The sequence below is a fragment of the Rhinoraja longicauda genome, chromosome 20 (assembly GCF_053455715.1).
Source record: "Rhinoraja longicauda isolate Sanriku21f chromosome 20, sRhiLon1.1, whole genome shotgun sequence".
Taxonomy (NCBI): domain Eukaryota; kingdom Metazoa; phylum Chordata; class Chondrichthyes; order Rajiformes; family Arhynchobatidae; genus Rhinoraja; species Rhinoraja longicauda.
This window is the reverse complement of record NC_135972.1, coordinates 1,241,761-1,262,838: the sequence shown is the minus strand read 5'-3', so window position 1 is coordinate 1,262,838 and position 21,078 is coordinate 1,241,761. Positions and strand designations below refer to the sequence as shown.

General features: G+C 41.3%; 1 protein-coding gene across 12 annotated transcripts in view; it reads left to right on the top strand.

The window, feature by feature from the left end:
* LOC144603477 (coiled-coil domain-containing protein 91-like) overlaps positions 1-17,971 on the top strand; it is a 106,347-nt gene extending 88,376 nt beyond the window's left edge. For all 12 annotated transcript variants that reach the window (XM_078416707.1, XM_078416712.1, XM_078416706.1 and 9 more), the window contains one exon: positions 13,318-17,971. In XM_078416707.1, coding sequence (XP_078272833.1) covers positions 13,318-13,440 — 123 coding nt within the window. In that variant the 3' untranslated portion in view covers positions 13,441-17,971. The remainder of the gene's footprint in view (positions 1-13,317) is intronic.
* Positions 17,972-21,078: the final 3,107 nt, after the last annotated feature.

The window sequence follows — 21,078 nt, the reverse complement described above, 5'->3', positions numbered from 1 at the left end:
GCTCAGCTGGACTGTTTTGCGTAGTGTGGAGGAAGTGTCTTATTAGTACAGAAAATCAATAATTTTACCTGAAATTAACTTATTTTTTAATAAAGGTGTGGGCATCTTTTGAATATATAGTTCACTTTCAATAAATTAATTTTGGGAATAAATACTGCAATGGATTGCAAATAGAAAATGCCAAGTGACCGTTAGCAGATTAGGCAGTGTTTGTGGAAACTTCAGCACGCAGGGGATCAAATTCACAGTTTTTAAAATAATACATTTACTTACATAATGTACTTTTTGCTTTTCCCTTTTCGTTTTCTGTCATTTGCAGGCAAATATCACTTAACCATGTTCGTGCAGAGTGCCACAATTAAGGCAGAAAGGTTATTGATGTTTAGCCAGAAGTGGTACTGATTTAAGTGCAGTTTGTTGATCTAATTTGATACTTAATACAATCTAAGTAAATCATTCACTTTCTCCACACCAGCGGCCAATAATTACTACATCACCTGGCACCATTCGCTTCAGTTCTGGTGGTTATTGGAAGACAGTAATTCTCATATAAATAAGCAAATTCCTGAATGACACAAGATATGCTGCATGTAATTTGAAGTAATCAAATATTGTTTCACTAATCTCAAAAGGCCACTGCAGTGAAATAATTTGGTTAAGTTTTTAGATTAGTCTGTTACTCTATTTTAACTAACCATTTGGTGGTAACAGTTCCTTTGGATTATTTATTGAAGGCTTCCAGTGCTAATTCCAGGTGAGACAGAGGGTTACCTGCACCTCCTCCAATCTTGTCTGTTGCATTCAGTGCTCTTGATGTGACCTCCTCTACATCGGAGGGACCAAGTGTAGACCAGGCAATCATTTTGGCAAATACTTATGCTCCGTCTACTCAGGCCTGCTGGATATCCCGGTTGCTACCCATTTTAACTTCCCTTCACATTCCCACGCTGACATTTCTGTGTTGGATCTGCCCCATTGCCAGACTGAGGCCACACACAAACTGGAGGAACAGCATTTCACTAAGTTTTGATTCAGGTGTATTATTATCGCATTACTGAGGTACAGAGAATAGCTTTGTTTTGCATGCCATCCGAACAGATCAGATCTACTATACATAAATATAATTCTGCTTGGGTAGCCAACAACCTAACTCATGAACATTGAATTCTCCAATTTCAGATAACAGTCCCCTTTCATCTACTCAGTTTCTTCCACCTCCCCTGTGCACTTCTTTCTTTCCACTTGCCCTGCCCCTGTCACCAAGTTCCTCCATCCCCTCATCTAGGGATTGCAGATGCTAGTTTACAAAAAAAGACCCAACGTGCTGGAGTAACTCGGCGGGTCAGGCAGGATCTCTGGAGAACATGGATAGGTGACAGTTTGGGTTGGGAAGAAGGGTCCCATCTCAAAACATCATCAGTCCATGTTCTTGTGAGATGCTGTGAGATGTGCCCTGTTACTCCAGCGTTTTGTGACTTCAGATCAAACGTTCACTCATTCTGACTGTGAATCGAGAAAAGCAATAATAATGGAACGTAATTGGCATTTAGTAATTGTGATAGTTCAATTCTTATATATATTTGGCAATAATAAGGTATGTCATTGAGAAATCCATGGGTTTAATAATTATCGTAGTCTGAATCATAATGGATTCCAGCTCTGTGAGACTTGTTTGGGAAGAGACCATCGTCTTGAGTTTCTCCTGACAGCTGCCCATTGATCCCTGTTGCAAAGTAGATATCAAATGAGGAACAGATTGAACTTCATTGAGAAATATGTGTGAACTTTGTTGACTTTTGCCACGAACATCAAACATGCACATGATGAATGAATGACCACCTCTGAGGTATTGAAGGGCTGCCAACACCTGTAGAACTGTAACCCATCAAGAGTCCGTGCCAAATGGAGAACAGAAAATTGGGAGGAAATTCAGTACAAAATCACATAATTAAAGGTCTTATTTTGGAAGAGAATTCTCCTTCTGTTAAAAGCAACTCTAAAAAGGTTTTGAACAAAAATGTACTTGACGTGAATATAATGAATTAGCTATTGAATTATGTGATCGCGCTTGCTTTTGTTTAATAATTTTAATTAGTAAATAGAAGGAAATACGATTACAAAAAGATTTAACGAATTAATTACATTCACATCAAAATTGGCACAGCTGACCGGCACAGCTGACCGGCACAGCTGACCGGCACAGCTGACCGGCACAGCTGACCGGCACAGCTGACCGGCACAGCTGACCGGCACAGCTGACCGGCACAGCTGACCGGCACAGCTGACCGGCACAGCTGACCGGCACAGCTGACCGGCACAGCTGACCGGCACAGCTGACCGGCACAGCTGACCGGCACAGCAGGTAGAGCCACTGCCTCGCAGCGCCAGAAACCCGGGTTAGATTCTGACCTCAGGTGCAGCCTGTGTGGAGTTTGTACCTTTTCCCTGTGACCACGTGGGTTTCGTCCGGGTGCTCTGGTTTCCTCCCGCTTCCCAAAAACATGTGGGTTTGTAGGGTAATTGACCCTGTGTAAATTACCCCGAGTGCAGTGCGTACGACAACGTAGAACAAGTGTGAACGGGTGATCAATGGTCGGCGTGGACTCAGTGGGCTGGAAAGCCTGGCACCATGGTGTACAAAACTAAATTAATATCCTCATTTGAGGGACAAATTGTTTGTCAGGGGAGGTTAAAGTGCTGTGCAGTAATGCACAAATGATTTGTAAAGATGGTCATCGCTTGTAGTGTTATTAGGTATTGCTTGGCCTACCTGTTGTTGCCATGATGATTGCCAGCCATTCAGTAAAACCAGGGCATTGGTGGAAGGTTCATAAGTGATCAGAGCAGAATTAGGCCATTCGGCCCATCGAGTCTACACTGCCATTCAATCCTCGCTGATCTATCTTTCCCTCTTAACCCCATTCTCGTGCCTTCTCCCCATAATCCCTGACATCCATACTAATCAAGAATCTCTGCCTTAAAAATGTGCATTGTTGGCCTCCACAACCCTCTGTGGCAATGAATTCCACAGATTCACCACCCTATGACTAAAGAAATTCCTCCATCTCCTTCCTGAAGGAACTTTCTTTATTTCTGAGGCTGTGGCCTCTGGTCCTAGACTCTCTCACTAGTGGAAACATCCTCTCCACATCCACTCTATCCAGTACTTTCACAATTTGGTAAGATTCAGTGAGGTCCCCCCTCATCCTTCTAAACTCCAGTGAGTAGAGACCCAGTGCTGTCAAACACTCATCATAGGTTAACCCACTCATTCCTGGGATCATTCTCATAAACCTCCACTGGACCCTCTCCAGAGCCAGCACATCCTTCCTCAGATATGGGGCCCAAAATTGCTCACAATATTCCAAATGTGGTCTGACCAGCGCCTCATAGAGCCTCAGGTTAATAATATTCTGTATGAAACAGTGTTTATACTTTCCCAAGAGTAAGTGTAATGGGAATGTGAGCACCGGAATCTGCCACCAACAGTCAGTCGGGTTCTTTTTTAAGTTGTAAAGTGAAGGTATTAATTTCAGTGTTCTCAAAACAGTTTTCTTTTCCTTTAGGTTACAAAGAAATAACAGCTTTAAAGTCTTAACGTTTCTTTTTATTGGCATGTATATGTCAGATTTCAAATCATCAGAAAAAATTAAATCTCCAAATCCTTTCTAATGTAACAGCTACTCTACAAAAAGTTCCCCGAAAATCTTATTCTTTGATTACTGACTTTTTATTGCTTCGGGGAAGTTTTCATCAAGTGTTGAAAAATATTTTGTAAAATTAAATTGCTGAAATGATATACAGCACTTGATACATAAAACATTCTCCAAAGAAATTCTAAGCTATTTTTTCTGATATGCAATTAATATTCTTATGAATCTGAGAGGATTTAGTGTTATTTTATTCTGCAGTGTTAGTGCAATGCCAACATGAACTAACTAACATGTCTACGAGTTGTTCTCCAAAGTGATGGGGGGGATCAGGTGAGGAAGGTTTGTGATGGGCAGATGGTTGAACCAAGGCCATTGATGAAAAGACAAAAGATGTGAGGAAGGATAGAAGAGGTACACATTGTGAAGCCAAAGGAATAGATGGAGGGGGGAGGGGGGAGGGGGGAAATGGGTGTAGGTCCATCTGGGGCACAGGGGAGGGGAAAAGGAGAAAAATTATGAAAGACACGGATCGTATAGACATCAGAACCATTTCCCCCAGGGTAGAAATGTCAACGACTAGAGGGTATAGCTTTAAGATGAGAGGGGCAAAGTTTAAAGGCGATGTGCAGGGCAAGTTTTGTTTTACACACAGTGGTGGGGGCTTGGAATGCGCTGCCAGGGGCAGTGGAGGAGGCAGGTACCATAGTGGTGTTTAAGAGCTTTTAATGCAGTGTAGGAAGGGATATGGATCATGTGCAGGCAGATGAAATGAGTTTAACTTGGCATGGTGTTGAGCACAGGCATTGTGGGCTGAAGGGCCTGATCCTGTGCTGTAATTTCCTGTCTTCTATCAATTAATTTGCACTCATTTACACTGAGTTAATACTGCAAATCCAACATACAAGTTCATAAGTTATTAGGCCATTTGCCCATCAAGTATACTCTGCCATTCAATCATGGCTGATCTATCTTTCTCTCTTAACCCAATTCTCCTGCCTTCTCCCCATAACGCCTGACACCCGTACTAATCAAGAATCTGTCAATCTCCTCCTTAAAAATATCCATTGACTTGGCCTCCAGAGCCTTCTGTGGGAATAAATTCCACATATTGCCCCCCCCCCCCATATGTATCAAAGAAACCATCTATTTTACAAATCCGTTGTAAGCACTTTGATTTAATATTATAATTTATTTTTGGCCGCCATGCTGCCATGAAACTACCAGTAGATTTTCAGCAATCTCTCTCTGCAGTGAGCCGAAGGGCCTGTGCCTGTTTCTGTGCTGTGTTCAGTGATTCAAGGGTACTTTATTGTCACATGTACTTAGGTACAGTGAAATTCCTTTTGCGTAAAGTTCAATAAAAATTCTTACTATACACAAACAGATCTAACCAGGCAAAGGATCGAGGTAGCAATTGCCTGAGTACAGGTGCTGGAGAATCTCAGCAAGATAGACATCTGCTGTTGTAATCTAGCAATAAATTATGGACCATGATTGACTAGGGTCTGCAGAAAGTAACGGATAAATGCAGGTGGTTCTGGGCTGGCAAGCTGAGGGTCTCTGTATTTAAAAGTCGTACAAAATAAACAAATAAGGCAGGCAGGGTTCAATTAGCGAACCTCCCTTTCACACTTCAGTGTTTATTTTTCTCGGGATTAAAATAACTATTTCAGTTAGAGGACAAGAAAGTCATGATAAAAATATAAGAGACACCCTTTGAACATCTGTAATGAGTTCTGGAAGCAAGGGAAGAAAATTTACCAATCATGAAAAGATCCATGCTGTGCCAAGCCTGGGTCCAGGAATCCAGGAAAACACCAGACTAATAAAACGTTAAAAATCTTTCAGTAAAAAAAGCACAAGCAGCTGAAATGGCCCTTGCACTCGAGCTGCAGAGCCTGCAGTCCAATCCGTTACTTCACGTTTCAGATGAATGGCAACATAAAACTCCCTCTGCAGTTCATGTAACAGCCGTTCGGTTCATGATGTGAGTGTATAAAACCCTTTCGTTTACCTTCCACCATGGCTCTAACCATCATTGTCCAGGAAGAACCTGCAGGTGCTGGTTTAAACCAGAGGTAGACACAAAAAGCTGGAGTAACTCAGCGGGACAGGCAGCATCTCTGGAGAGAAGGAATGGGTGACGTTTCGGGTCAAGACCCTTCTTCAGACTGTACTGATTTGTTCTTTGTTAATCTAAATTTAATCCATATAAGAAGTTATACATTATTTTATTGCAAAGCAATCATGTCAGCAGTCAGCTTACTCTTTAACCCTCTTTCTCCTACCCCTGATGCATCATCAATGTTTGAACATTATAGCACAGTGGATTAGCATAGATAAACCCCATTACTTGCAAAACTCTATTACAGGAAATGACAGAATGATTGTGGCAGCATTGTGGCCGAGTTGACAGAGTCACTGCCTCGCAGTGCCAGCGGCCCAGCTTCCATCGTGACCTCGGGTGTGCTCTGTGTGGAGTTTGCATTCTCCCTGTTTCTTTGTGAGTTTCCTCATGGTGCTCATATTTCCATCCACATCTTGTTTCCTTTATCATAGTTACATTTTTGCATATCTTTCATTCATTGTTCTTTATCTCTCGTTTCCCTTATCCCTAACTAGTCCAAAGAAGGGTCTCAACCCGAAACGTCACCCATTCCTTCTCCCCAGAGATGCTTCTTGTCCTGCTGAGTTACTCCAGCTTTTTGTGCCTTATCTTTCATAAGATGTGTGGGTTTGCAGGTTAATTGGCCTCTGTAAACTTCCCAGCATTGGTCAGCATGGACTCGATGGGCCAAAAGATCTATTTCCATGCTGTATCTTTCAATCAATCAATCAATCAATGTCAATACAGGAGGTCATCGAGTCTGTGCAGACTTTATGTAAGAAGAGTCCTGTCATGCTGGCCCAGCCATTGTGGGCCAAAGGGCCTGGTCCTGTGCTGTACTGTTGTATATTTTAATACCGCCTCCTCACCCTCTTCCCATAACCGCAAGTGGTTTCCTTTCAAATGCTTTTTGAATGCTGCCATTGAACCTGTCTCCAATACTACTTCCAGCGGTCTATTACCTACTCCAACTATTTGTTGAATAAAATACTTTGCTTCCATGTCGCTTTTGGTTTGCTTCTTGTTCCCTCTGCCACTGGAAACAGTTTCTCTCCACTTACTCTGGACTCCCCGAGTATTTCATTACCTCCTTGGAAATCCCATGTCACTTGTTCAAGTGAGAACATATCCAATTGATTGCAAAAAGATGAAGGAAATGAGTCTTCTCAATTAAAGAAAAAAATGGATCAAAGTGGATTTATTGGTATTGATGTTGGTTTATATTGTCACTTATACCGTGAAAAACTTTTTTTGTGTACTCTCCAGGCAAATCATATGACCAATCTATCCAGGTAGCTTCATTGCTTAGAGACTGAAGATGCTGGAATCTGGAGCAAGAAACAAACTGCTGGAGAAACCCAGTGGGTCTGTGGAAGGTCATAAGTGATAGGAGTAGAATTAGGCCATTCGGCCCAGCAAGTCTACTTCCATCATGGTTGATCTATCCCTCCTAACCCCATTCTCCTGCCTTCTCCCCTGACACCTGTACTAATTAAGAATCTATCTAGTTCTGCCTTAAAAATATCCACTGACTTGGCCTCCACAGCCTTCTGTGGCAAGGAAATAAATGGTTGACATATCGGGTCGAAATCCTGCATTACGATTATTACTCAAGTCTTGTTTGTTCTTTTCCTAAACCCTTTGTGTCTGTTGGGGACACAATATGGGCACAATACTCCAGTTGTGGCTACACCAGTGTTATAAATGATTTCTGTGTTTTGGTACTCTGTCTGTCTGCTGCCAAAGCCTTCTGAGGATTCTGTGTTTTTTTAGATATTCCATTTTTTGGGCATATTTAACCTCAGATCTCTCTGTTCTTCTGCTTCTTTTGGAAGTCTGCCATCAAGATGATATTGCCCATCCTCCTTCTCACCGCAGTGTAACACTATTATTTTCTGCATTGAATTTCACCCGTTACACGTTGGCTATTCCACCAGGATGTGTGGTCCGCTTGGAATCTGTTCCATCCGTTATCAGAGTCTGTACAATTCATAATTTGGTAACATCTGCTGATTTGGAAATTGTGCCATGTGTATCCAAGGTGTAGGAAAGATGATTAAGAAAAGCAATGGTCTTCATGCTAAAGGCTGTGGAACACTACTCTGCACTTCCCTCCGTAAAACAACTGTTCAATACAATCTTTTTGCTGCCATGGAACCAATTTTATCAGGATGCATCACAGCTTGGTTTGGGAACAGCTCCATCTAAGACGGCAAGAAATTGCAGCAAATTGTGGAGGCAGCCCAGACCATCACACACACCAACCTCCCTTCTGTTGACTCCATTTATACCTCACGCTGCCTCGGCAAGGCCAGCAGCATAATCAAGGACGAGTCACACCCTGGCCATTTCCTCTTCTCCCCTCTCCCATTGAGCAAAAGGTATAGAAGTGTGAAAACGTACACCTCCAGATTCAGGGACAGTTTTTTCCCAGCTGTTATCAGGCAACTGAACCATCCTACCGCAACCAGAGAGCAGTCCTGAACTACTATCTACCTCATTGGTGATCCTCGGATTATCCTTGATTGGACTTTACTTTGCACTAAACGTTATTCCCTTATCATATATCTATTGCATTGATTGTAATCATGTATTGTCTTTCTGCTGGCTGGTTAGCATCAACAAAAGCTTTTCACTGTACCTCGGTATATGTGACAAGAAACTAAACTGACTGAACTGAATTTTCTCTCCATGTTGCTACTGCCCCGGAGCCTTCAATCTTCATTACAAGCCAATTATGCCGTATTTCATCAAATGCCTTTTCAAAGTCTATTAAGTGTCATAGGGGCAATACAGCATAGAAACAGCCCAACTTGTCCATGCCGACCAAGTTGCTACACCTAAGCTGGCCATATTTCCCCACGTTTGGCCCATATCCCTCTACACCTCTCCTATCCATGTACCTGTCCGAATGTCTTTTAAATGTTGTTATAGTACCCACCTCAAGTACTTCCTTTGACAAAGTCACCTCTATTTTTCTCCATCGCTGCTCCCACCCTATGGAACTCACTAGCCCAAACCGTCAGAGACTCCTCCTCACTCACCACATTCAAAACATCACTGAAGTCTCACCTGTTCAGCACTGCCTTCAACCACTGAAGGTCACCTCACCTTCTGTCTCCTTTCTCTGTTCATTTACTTATTTATCTATTTATTCACTTCTCTATGTTCTAGAAATCCCTGTAAAGCGTCTTTGAGTGTTTGAAAAGCGCTATATAAATGTAATGCATTATTATTATTATTATTATTTCTCTTGCCATCTCCCTCTTCATACAAAACAAAAGTCTATCAAGTCATTTAAACACGATTTAACTTAAGCAAATCTATGTTGGTTCACCTTCATCAACAATTGTCCAAATGAATGTTCACTCTGGCCTCGGATGTTGTCTCCACCATTGAGGTTAAACAGATTGTTGTGCTCTTTCAAAAGATAGACACAAAATGCTGGAGTAACTCAGCAGGTCTGGCAGCATCTCTGGAGAGAACATTACATCGAATGTTACATTGATGACTAATTTCCCATTTTCTTTGGCTGGGTAAACCCAGCAGGTGGTTTCCTCAAAAATCAAATAACTGCAGATGTTGGAAATATGAAATAAAAGTAGGAATGCTGGAAATACTTGCCAGATCAGGCAGCATTCAGTGCAAGATAAATAAAAGTAGCATTTCAGGTCTCCAGCAGTGGAGATTAACCATTGACAGTTATTATCACTTCATTACTGAGAAGCAAACATAATCAATAGTATCTCTCATTCAATGGTGAATACTTTGTTTCCGACTCTTTCTCATTCAGTTCTGCTATGTAGGGATGAAGTTGGGCTCAAGCCTACTTCAAACCTTGGTCTGGGAACATTTCTGTCCAAGACAGCAAGAAATTGCATTGAGTCCTAGGTGTAGCCCAGTCCATCACACAATCCAGAGTCTCCACCATCGACTCCATCTACACCGTCTACTCCATCTACACCATCGACTCCATCTACACCATCTACTCCATCTACACCATCTCCACCATCTACACCATCTACTCCATCTACACCATCTACACCATCTAAACCATCTACACCATCTCCACCATCTATACCATCTACACCATCTACTCCATCTCCACCATCTCCACCATCTACTCCATCTACACCATCTACACCATCTACTCCATCTACACCATCTACTCCACCTACACCATCTACTCCATCTACACCATCTACTCTATCTACACCATCTACACCATCTCCACCATCTACACCATCTCCACCATCTACACCATCTACTCCATCTACACCATCTCCACCATCTACTCCATCTACTCCATTGACTCCATCTACTCTTCACCCTAAGTCAGAAGCCAACGTAATCAAAGACTTGTCCCTCTCTGGTCATTTCTTCTTCTCCTCCTGTCCCGCAGAATTTACAGAAGCTTGAAAGTGCGCACCACCAGACTCAGGAACAGCTTCCCCTCTGCTATCACGTTTCTGAATTGTCCTTCCATAAGCTAGGGTACTGTCCAATTCACTTCTACCCCATTATGGACATTGGACATTGTCTATGGAATTGATGTGCTACAATGCTGAGAACTATATTTTCTACTCTGTATTCTCCTTTGCCCTATCTATTGTACTTGAGTTTGACTTGATTGTATTTATCTATGGTATTATCTGATTGATTAGCCTGCAAAACCGAGCTTTACACCTTACCTCAGTACACATGACAATAATAAACCTAAACCAATTCACCCTCCCAATTACTGTACCGATTGTAGTGGGGCAGCCTGGAGTTTGTACACTTTGTGGGGAGGGAGAGAAAGAGTGGAGTGCTGAACTCGGCACGGTTGTACCTGTTGAAAGGCAATTCCTCCCAAAAAAAGCTTGGTGTCAATCCTGAGGGGTCTTTTAGAAATTCTAGAAGTCTGCAGGGACAAAGGGATAAAAAAAAAAGCCCTAAATGCTTGTAGGAAAAAATGAAGTCATCCAGTGAAAATGAATAACTGTTTTGGGCACTGGGAAACTATCCACAAATACCACATAAAATGACTAGTGGAATTATAAAAGTCTGAGCCTGCATTTGCTGCAGGCCCACATAGCAACCTGGCAAGCTCTATTGTCCAACTGCTATAACGATATTTGAGACATTCATATTCTACCATTACTATTAAAATCTATTTCTAAGTGCCAGACTTTTCATGTGCCATTATTACTTGTGTAAGCATGTTGGATTTGAAGTTCTTGTCAACCGGATAATTGGAACAATTTTATCTTCCTACAAAAGCTGCATGATACTATTTTAATTAAAGGGTAAATGTAAAGAGGCATCACTAATCCAAGATGCCAGTTTGAGATTCTATGGATTTAAGTTTCAGTTCTCCAGCCAGTAAATATATTTCTGCTGTGAAATGTTTTGTGTCTTTACAGCTAAAATGCCACATACACCACAATGTCTCAGACGATAAAGGCAATTAATATTAATTTTCTTATTAAACTGACTGAAGCTATTCCAAACTCTTAAGTTTTTCCTGTATTGTACACCTGTGGATGATGCAGGTGTGCAGCTGTCATGTACAACACAACCCTTCGCTGGTTTGATCTATTTGGTTCATAAAATGCTCAAGGTTTGTAGGGCAAGTCCTTGTGGACGGTTGCCATCCCGAAACCCTCAATAACTTTGTGGAGTGGTTCATGTGACTCCAAAAATTCCCTTGATCATCCATACACTGGAATAGTAGTTTTGATTTAATCGTTTGAGTCAATGAAATTCAAAGTCTAAATCCTTTAATCAGGTAAAGATTTGCCTTTTTGAATGTTGGCTGTTCTTAAATGCTTGGCCTTTGAATTGTGACACTGATAAAGCAATTTGAAAATACGCATTCCTGCTATCCAGAGATGCTGTCTGTCCAGTTGAGTTACTCCAGCATTTAGTGTCTATCTTCGGTGTAAACCAGTATCTGTAGTTCCTTCCTACACATTTCGTCTGCTCCACTGCGAAAACTCCTCAAGGTATGTTTACTTTGAAGAAGTTCTCCTCCTCTCTCCGACGAGAATTCTGCAATATCTTCTTTCGCTGCTCCCCCTCTGTGATTATCTCTTTTGATGTCTTGTTTTCACACATTACCCATCCTTATTTCTGTGTCTCTCTCCCCTGACTCAGTCTGAAGAAGGGTCTCGACCCGAAACGTCGCCCATTCCTTCTATCCAGAGATAGTTACTCCAGCATTTATCTTGGCAATAGTTAGTTACTCCAGTATCTATCTTGGGAATTCCAAATTGTTTCTTGTAGATAATCTATATTTCAGTTCTTGCGTTGATTGTTTAGTTTTAAAAAATTGGTTAAAATTCAATACTTTGCCTGGCTCCAGACTTCTGGTATTCTTTTCCCAGTGAGTGGTTGCGTTTAATCAACCTGGAAGCCTTCAGATGTGGCTATAATTGATTTCAGCCAGAGCAATGGTGAATTGTACTGCTATCTATTCTGTTTCTCCTAACATTAGAGAAGAGAAAGTGTGAAAGGGTTCCTGCTCTTTGTTCAATCTGCTGTCTTCTAATGGTGGTAGATTTGAATACTTATTGGAAGGATTGTAGTTGGCCGGTGGTTGCTGAAACCTAATAGCCTGCTGAGAATCTTGTGGTTGAGTTGTGATATTATAACACAATGGATTATGCTGCTGATCACGATTATCCAGTTTGGTTTTGTATTTCGCTTGGGCAGCTTGTGTGGTGTGAATATTGATTGCTCTAACTTCAAGTAGCCCCGGCATTCCCTCTCTCTCTATCCCTCCCCCACCCAAGTCGCACCAGCTTCTCATTTTCACCCTACAAACAGCTAACAGTGGCCTGTTTCCTTTATCATCATTACTTTTTGCGTATCTTTCATTCATTATTTTTTATCTCTCCACATCACCGTCTATATCTCTCGTTTCCCTTATCCCTAACTAATCTGAAGAAGGGTCTTGACCTGAAATGCCACCCATTCCTTCTCTCCAGAGATGCTGTCTGTCCCGCTGAGTTACTCCAGCCTTTTGTGTCTATCTTTTGTTACTTAATAACCCTGGCTTTTTGCAAATCCTCCCAAAACTTTGAGTGGCGCCAGGTGGAAGAGGGCTCTGCCCGAGCCGGCTGCCTGCCCCTTTTCCGGGGTTACATCCGTGCCCGGGTGGTGTTGGAGAGGGACTGCGCGCTGTCCACGGGCACCCTGGAGGATTTCCGGGACCGCTGGGCACCGCGGGGGATTGGATGTATCCTGGATGGGGATTGTAATATAATTGTATAATAGTTTCAATTGGTATATTCGTTTGTATAGTATTCTGGTGGTGGGTTCTGTTTTGGTTTTATTGTATTGTATTATTTTGTATTACTGTATTGTATTATTTTAATATTTGAATAAATATTTTTGATTTAAAAAAAAAAGTTTGAGTGGTGTCCTGTTGCACCAGAATGCTGTACGTTGCTTTGTATTGATGGTTTAACTTGCTGATGGCCTCCGTTGTGTTCTGTTTTCCTAACGTGTTTAACATTTGGTTCGTGTTGTGCTTTGCTGCAGTGGTTTATTGTGAATATTCTTCTCCTGCAGCTTGACCAAGTGGCCCAGCAGTGTAACCTGACCAGTTTGGGGCTGTTTCTATCGTGTGCACAGAAGCAGTTGTCTACACTTTTGGAAGATATACCATCAGCTGCAAAACAAGACACTGAATAACTTCAAGATGATTAAACAGATGAAGCAAGAAAAACAAACACAATAACACAAGAAACGTGACATCATTGGTTATGGAGTCTGTGTGTTTGGAAATGCCATTCCTGTTGTGCATGTTGGTTTAAAATGTGTGCATTTTGTGTATATTACTTGAAGGCCTTCAAACAAGATACTCTTATGTTTGTACAAAAATAATTATGAACATAATTGGCACAAGATTATTAAACTGGCTTAATAAAGGAAGTAACATTAAACATAAACATTAATTTCACACGAAAGGGACACTGTTATGTTCACATACCATTAAGCATTAGCTTTCTAAGTATTGTAATATGAGACTTATAAATACCTGTACGATACTGGAATTACTTTCCTCGAACACCAGCTGTATATTTCTTAATTATAGTTGTCACTTGCCACAACAGAAGGGTTTTGGATAATGGGAACTTTAAACCAGTTTTAAACAATCTTGTATGCCTTCCATAAGGTTTCCTTAATTTTGTATTATCTGCTGATAAATAACACTCTGCTTTATGGGTCCCTGCTTCACCTTATTTCTTTGCAACTAAGAAGTTTGCCATACGCTTGTGCACATCGAAAAACCTAGTTATAAATTTTGAGTTGTGAATGAACTTATCACAGCAGCACACAAAATATTTTAAATGAAATATTTAACGAGAGCTTGGCATAATGAGAGGTGATCTAATTGAAATGCTTCTCTAATTGAAATGCTGTTTCGCCTGGAGTATCTCGAATTGTGAATCATAATTTCAAATTAAGGTATTAGCCTTTTAGGTCTGAGATGAGAATTTTTTTTCACTTATGCTTATCAGTCTTTAGAAGGGACACAGGGAATTATAGATAAAACTGAGTAATGTATTTTTGGACATTAAGGCATATAGGAAAATGGTTGGGAATTTCTGGGAGCAAAAACATAGATGGACTATTGGTTCCTGTAAAATACAGGATGATTTTCCTAGTTTTGGATAAGGTTTCCTGCCATGTTGTATTTCACTAAAAAAGACACACAGTGCTGGAGTAACTCAACAGGTCAGGCAGCATCTCTGGAGAATATGGATAGGTGACGTTTCATAGAATCCTGGAGTAACTCAGTGGATCAGGCAGCATCTATGGAGAACATGGATAGGTGACGTTTCACAGAATGCTGGAGTAACTCAGCAGGTCAGGCAGCACCTCTGCAGAACACGGACAGGTCACGTTTCGGATCGGACCATTCTTGTGGTGCAGGAGGAGGCCATTTGTCCCTTTGAGCCAGCACCGCCATCCATTGATCATGGCTGATCCTCCACAATCAGTAACCTGTGCCTGCCTTCTCCCCATATCCCTTGATCCCTCTAGTCCCTAGAGCTCCATCTAACTCTCTTTTAAATTCATCCAGTGAATTGGCCTCCACTGCCCTCTGGCAGAGAATTCCACAAATTCACAACTCTGGGTGAAAATGTTTCTTCTCACTTCAGTTTTAAATGGCCTTCCCTTTATTCTTAGATTGTGGCCCCTGGTTCTGGACTCTCCCAACATTGGGAACATTTTTCCTGCATCTAGTTTGTCCAGTCCTTTTATAATTTTATACGTCTCTATAAGATTCCCTCTCACCCTTCTAAACTCCAGTGTATACAAGCCCAGTCTTTCCAATCTTTCCTCATATGATAGTCCTGCCATCCCAGGGATTAACTTCGTGAACCCACGCTGCACTGCCTCAATAGCAAGGATGTCCTTCCTCAAATTAGGAGACCAAAACTGCACACAATACTCCATAAGTGGTCTCACCAGGGCTCTGTACAACTGCAGAAGGACCTCTTTACTCCTATCCTCAAATCATCTTGTTATGAAGGCCAACATTCCATTAGCTTTCTTCACTGCCTGCTGTACCTGCACGCTTACTTTCAGTGACTGATGTACAAGGACACCCAGGTCTCGTTGTATTTTCCCTTTACCTAATCTGACACCATTGAGATAATCTGCCTCCTTGTTTTTGCCGCAAAAGTGGATAACCTCATATTTATCTACATTATACTGCATCTGCCCACTCACTTAACCTGTCCAAGTCACCCTGCAACCTCCTAACAACCACTTCGCAGTTCACACTGCCACCCAGTTTTGTATCATCTACAAACTTGCTAGTATTACTTCTAATTCCATCATCCAAATCATTAATATATATTGTAAATAGTTGTGACCCCAGCACCGAGCCTTGCGGCACTCCACTCACCACTGCCTGCCATTCTGAAAAGGACCCGTTTATTCCTACTCTTTACTCCCTGTCTGCCAACCAATCCTCTATCCATGTGAACACCCTACCCCCAGTTACATGTGCTCTAATTTTGCTCACCAATTTCCCGTGTGGAACCTTATCAAAGGCTTGTCATTTATTATTTTATTTAAGCAAGTTGGTGAGAACCTTCGGCCTTCAGTGTCTCGTTAGAAATGGCTATCTTCCTATGGTGAAGTGATAAATACTACAGTGGGAAACACAATGTGCTGGTGGACCACAGCGGTCAGGCAGCGTCGGTGGAGAGAATGGACGGACAATGTTCCAGGTCAGGATCTTTCTTCAGGCTGACGATATACAGGGATGTACATTGCCTTCTTTTGCCTTTATGGTTGTGTATATGTTCCATTGTTCCACTGCCAATGCAATCCCTTTTGGATTTAAAGATCATTAATAAATAATGCAGCAAACTATTGCTGTGCCACTAAGGGCGGCACAGTGGCGCAGCGGGTAGAGCTGCTGCCTCACAGAGCCAGAGACCTTTTTATGATCCTGATCTTGAGTGTGGAGTTTGCATGTTCTCCCTGTGACTGTGTGGGTTTGCTCTGGGTCCTCCAGCTTCCTCCCACATCCCAACGGTGTACAGGTTTGTAGATTAATTGGTCTCTATGTTACCCCTCGTGTGTAGGGAGTGGGTGAGAAAGTGGGATAATAGAACTAGTGTGAACGGGTGATCAGCCAGAGAGTTGTAGGACCTGTTTCCATGCTCCATCTCTAAACGACACTATTAATCGTGGGAGCTGAGCAATGTTAAAAGGCAATTGAGTAGACATCTTGTTAGTTCTCCACTCTCTTATTTCCATCCTGTTCCCCCTGCAAATAAATTTGGCTGGAGTGGGGATAAACATGATGATTAGATCATCTTTACAAGGCTCACCGTATTGCAAAAACATGGTTACAGGTTGAAATACTAACAAATTGTACACCTCCTGTCAGCATATCATTCATCACAAATTCTTTCAATGCTTCAGGAATATCGAACACATGGAAAAAGGAAAAAAAGTTGACACTTCAGTAACATAACTGAGTGATAAAGTATGGCAGAAGGAAATGTATTAGGCTGGAGAACATAAGAAATGTTGTTTAAGAATCTCACTTAATTCATAACAAGTGCTGAACAGATGACCGGGACATGAGGTTTATTAATGATAACAACCTGAGGTAGAAAACAAATGACATCTGGCCTGTCGGAAAATGCCCAAAACTTTTCAAACCTCAAACATATTGTCAAACAGTGACAGGTTATTTTGTATTTTGTTCTTTTAGAAGAGAGCAAAGAGCAAAGGATAAATGCAGGTACAGCAGCCTATTTCTAATAATAAGCTGATAATCATTTTAAAAATATATGAAGGGCAGTATTAATTGTCATTTAGCATGCATTAATCAAACCCTGTATGTTTTAATTTGAGTAAGTGCTGGAGTAACTCAGCGGGTCAGGCAGCATCTCTGGAGAACATGGATAGGTGACGTTTCACAGAGTGTTGGAGTAACTCAGTGGGTCAGGCAGCATCTGTGGAGAACATGAATGCTTTGGATCGAGACCCTTAGACTCTGAAGATGAGTCCCAATCCGAAACGTCACTGTCTATGCCCTCCAGACTCTGAAGAAGGGTCTGAAACATTGGTTAATCATGTCCTCTAGTGATGCTGCCTGACCCGCTGAGTTACTCCAGCACTGCGTTTTACTCAAGATTCCAGCACCTGCAATTCCTCATGTCTATGTTTTGATTGAAAGTTGAATGCAAATTTGCCTCTGACAATGCAGCAAGTTTAATGGCGGGCAGGTGTATGCATGACAAATATTGATCTCTGTTGAGCTTGGTGCGAGGTCTTTTTAATAATCTTTAATTGAGGCTAAATACTTGAACAAATCTGTTATCATTTACAGAGCAGAATGGTGTTAGCTGTTGAAAGTTGCAAATTAAATACAGAACCTTTAAAAGAGGAAATGCAGTCTCCAGTGAATTTATATAAAGGGCAGAAATGGGGCTTCCCCTTCTTCCAGAAGAAGTTCTGGCTGAAAGGAAGGATGTAAAGACACTTATTGTCTTAAATAAATCCTTAGATGAGCATTGTATCATAAACAATAGATCAAGAGCTGCTATGTATGTCTTGGCTATAATTTACAGAGTATTCAGAAGTTGTTTTAATGTTGGGCCAGGGTACATTTACCCCCAGTGAGTACATTTGTTGATTCATGATTTGTACATATTGACTGACTGTGTTTGGTTATGGTACACCAATATCTGTTCATCATTAGTTATTCATAAATAAGTGAAATAACATTGTTATCTGCTATTACTATTGTTATTTGAACTTAAAATAATAATGTTAAAAACAATATTTTAAAACTTCCCCTTTGTCGGTTGCTTTATTCTGGTAGAAGTGTAAACTCAAATTACTGAACAAAAAAGGGTGGGGGTAAATTTACTTTCGAAAAGTTGCAAAGGGGTAAACGGGACGAAAAAGGTTGGGAACCCGTGATGTAAGGAGTTCCTTAGATTCTCCACAAGAACATACTTGATTAAAAATTGATCAAAAAACCAAAGCAGTTCACATTTCCTTCCTGGTACCTCAGAGAGCAATGCATTCCTTTAGTTTAGTAGAAAGGCAAACATAAGGCCGAAATCCTTCATCATGGAAAACCTCCTGAAACCTAGTCCGGCACTCCAATGCACTAAATGTGTGCTTCTTGGTGGAAGGTGTCATCATTCAGCTTGGATGCTAACTGGGATCTCATCATCTGACTTGGTTGGCATAAAAAAGATGTATCTGATAATGTGATGACGTTTGTGTGGAGTTTGCACCTTGTGCTGGTCAATATTAATTTCTCATCAATATTTGACCATTACATTATGGTTTTTTTGGGGAGTTATAGACAAAAGACAATAGGTGCAGGAGTAGGCCATTCAGCCCTTCAAGCCAGCACCGCCATTCAATGTGATAATGGCTGATCATTCTCAATCAGTGCCCCGTTCCTGCCCTCATCCCATACCCTCGGACTCCGCTATCCTTAAGAGCTCTATCTAGCTCTCTCTTGAATCTCAATTGAGTTGGCGGTGTGCACATTTTCTCCTGTGTTTCTTAGATTGTGACTACAGTGGCAAAGTCGGAGAACAAGTCTATATATAGGATGAGTAGATACTGTACAGCCATGTACTCGTGCCCATACTTTCCACCAAACAGTCTTCACATTCAGTGATATTATTCTCTGTCATTTCCACTAGCTCTGCACCTGCAAGAGGTGCATTACATCACGTCTCTGAATCTCCTGCCCTCACTTCTAATTCCTCCATGGAAGTCATCAAAAGTTTACCATGTATTTAGAAAGTAAGATATCCGTACAACAGCTAGAAATATATCATTGTTTCAAAACAATGAAATAAAAAGGTGAAATGAAAACACTTAAAAGATTTAAAGTTTAAACATGCTTGAACTCAACTAATTATTAAAAAAATTCCCTCAATTATTTCTATTGAATTTATTGGCTGCCTTGGTCACTTGGTGCAGATTCTCCAGATCTAGTCCTGGAGAATTGTTCCGTTTACAATCTGAGGATGTTGGCCAGGAGTGTGCAAACATTGGAGCACAGTGGTGATGAACTATAGAAACATCAAAAAATAGGTGCAGGAGGAGGCCATTCGGCCCTTCGAGCCAGCACCACCATTCAATATAGTCATGGCTGATCATCTAAATTCAGTGCCCCATTCTTGCTTTCTCCCCATATATCCCTTAATTCCGTTAGCCCTAAGAGCTAAATCTAACTCTCTCTTGAATACATCTAGTGAATTGGCCTGCACTGCCTTCTGTGGCAGAGAATTCCACAGATTCACAGCTCTCTGGGTGAAGAAGTTTTTCCTCAATGATACCTGCATTTCTTGCTGTGAGCATTCATTGGAGCTGGCACAAAGGCAGGCAGCTTGGTGCCAAATTGATGAACTTTCCCATTAAGTTCTGGCCCAATTTTATGGCTTCCATAAAAATGCTAATGATTTGAAAATCATTTTGTTGAAATGTAATTCTAAAATAATGATATATGATATTGATTCATTAAAACAGCTTTTCTTTCCCACCCTAATTAACAGTTTAATTCTACGTACTTCACTATTACCTGTGCATTCGTATTTAGTACTCCAAAGACGTACAGGTGTGGGGGTTAATTAGCTTGGTGTAAATGTAAAAATTGTCCCTAGTGTGTGTAGGATAGTGTTAATGTGCGGGGATCACTGGTTGGCACGGACCTGGTGGGCCGAAGGGCCTGTTTCCGCACTGTCTCTCTCTCAACTAAGCTAACATTATATCCTTTGGAAAAGATTGCAACATTACTTGTAAATTTAACTCAATTTAGACTGCATTGTTTTTCTAAAAATAGACATAAAATGCTGGGGTAACTCAGCAGGACCAGTCCCGCTAAGTTTCTCCAGCATTTTATGTCTATCTTCGGTATAAACCAGCATCTGCAATTCCTTCCTACGCATTATTTATCTTTGATTGTCTATGTTAGGCTGTGCATCCTTCAAAAGACACCTCTGTTCTGGTGCAACTGACATTATAATTAGCGACTTTCATGATGTTTAGTGAGCTTTATGGTATTACCTGTTTAAAAAAAATAGAAATGGACAAAAAGAAAATCCAATCGGGGAAGAATTGAAGATTTTCATTGATCAAGTGGACTAATGAACTAAAAGCAGTGTTGCTTTTTTGTTTTGTGGCATGTGCGTTGTTCATTTGTTGCGGCTTCCTAGTACGAGGAGATAGCTGGAAGACATGCGTGTTTATTTAACAGAGCTGCCAGAACACTAGCAAGTGTCTGTGGCTGCCCGCAGAGCTGAGAGCAAAGCTCAGCTTTGCCACACATGGTTTAATGCAAACATCACCCACTGTGCTCAAACTATTTTTAGAAACCAATTGAAAACTATTCATTCTTCACATTATTTAAACTTCCTGTTCCAAGGTCCACCAGACACTAGGCATGAGGTGGAAGAGTAACATGCCGTGACCTAGACAAGTATGTGAGCATGGAGCTGGTGAAAGGGTTCTCCCCTTGTGCCAACATGTGCACTCCAGCAGTCTGAATGGCTTGGTGTTGGAGGAACATTTGATTTGGAGCGACAAATCCCAAAGTGAATACTTGTATCATGTGAGGAACTACAAACCTAACTTCCTGTTTCTTCATTCACTCCTCCACCTTCAAACTTCTTATTAATGCTCAGCTCACTTTTGAATTTGAGGCCCAAGACTTGGAAGTAAACTGCTGTATCTGTTCTCCGGGTCTGACTTGCGATGTTTACTAGAGTTGCCTCCAATGTGCAGATTGTGGCCCCGTCTGGAGTTCCTCAATTTCAGATGACA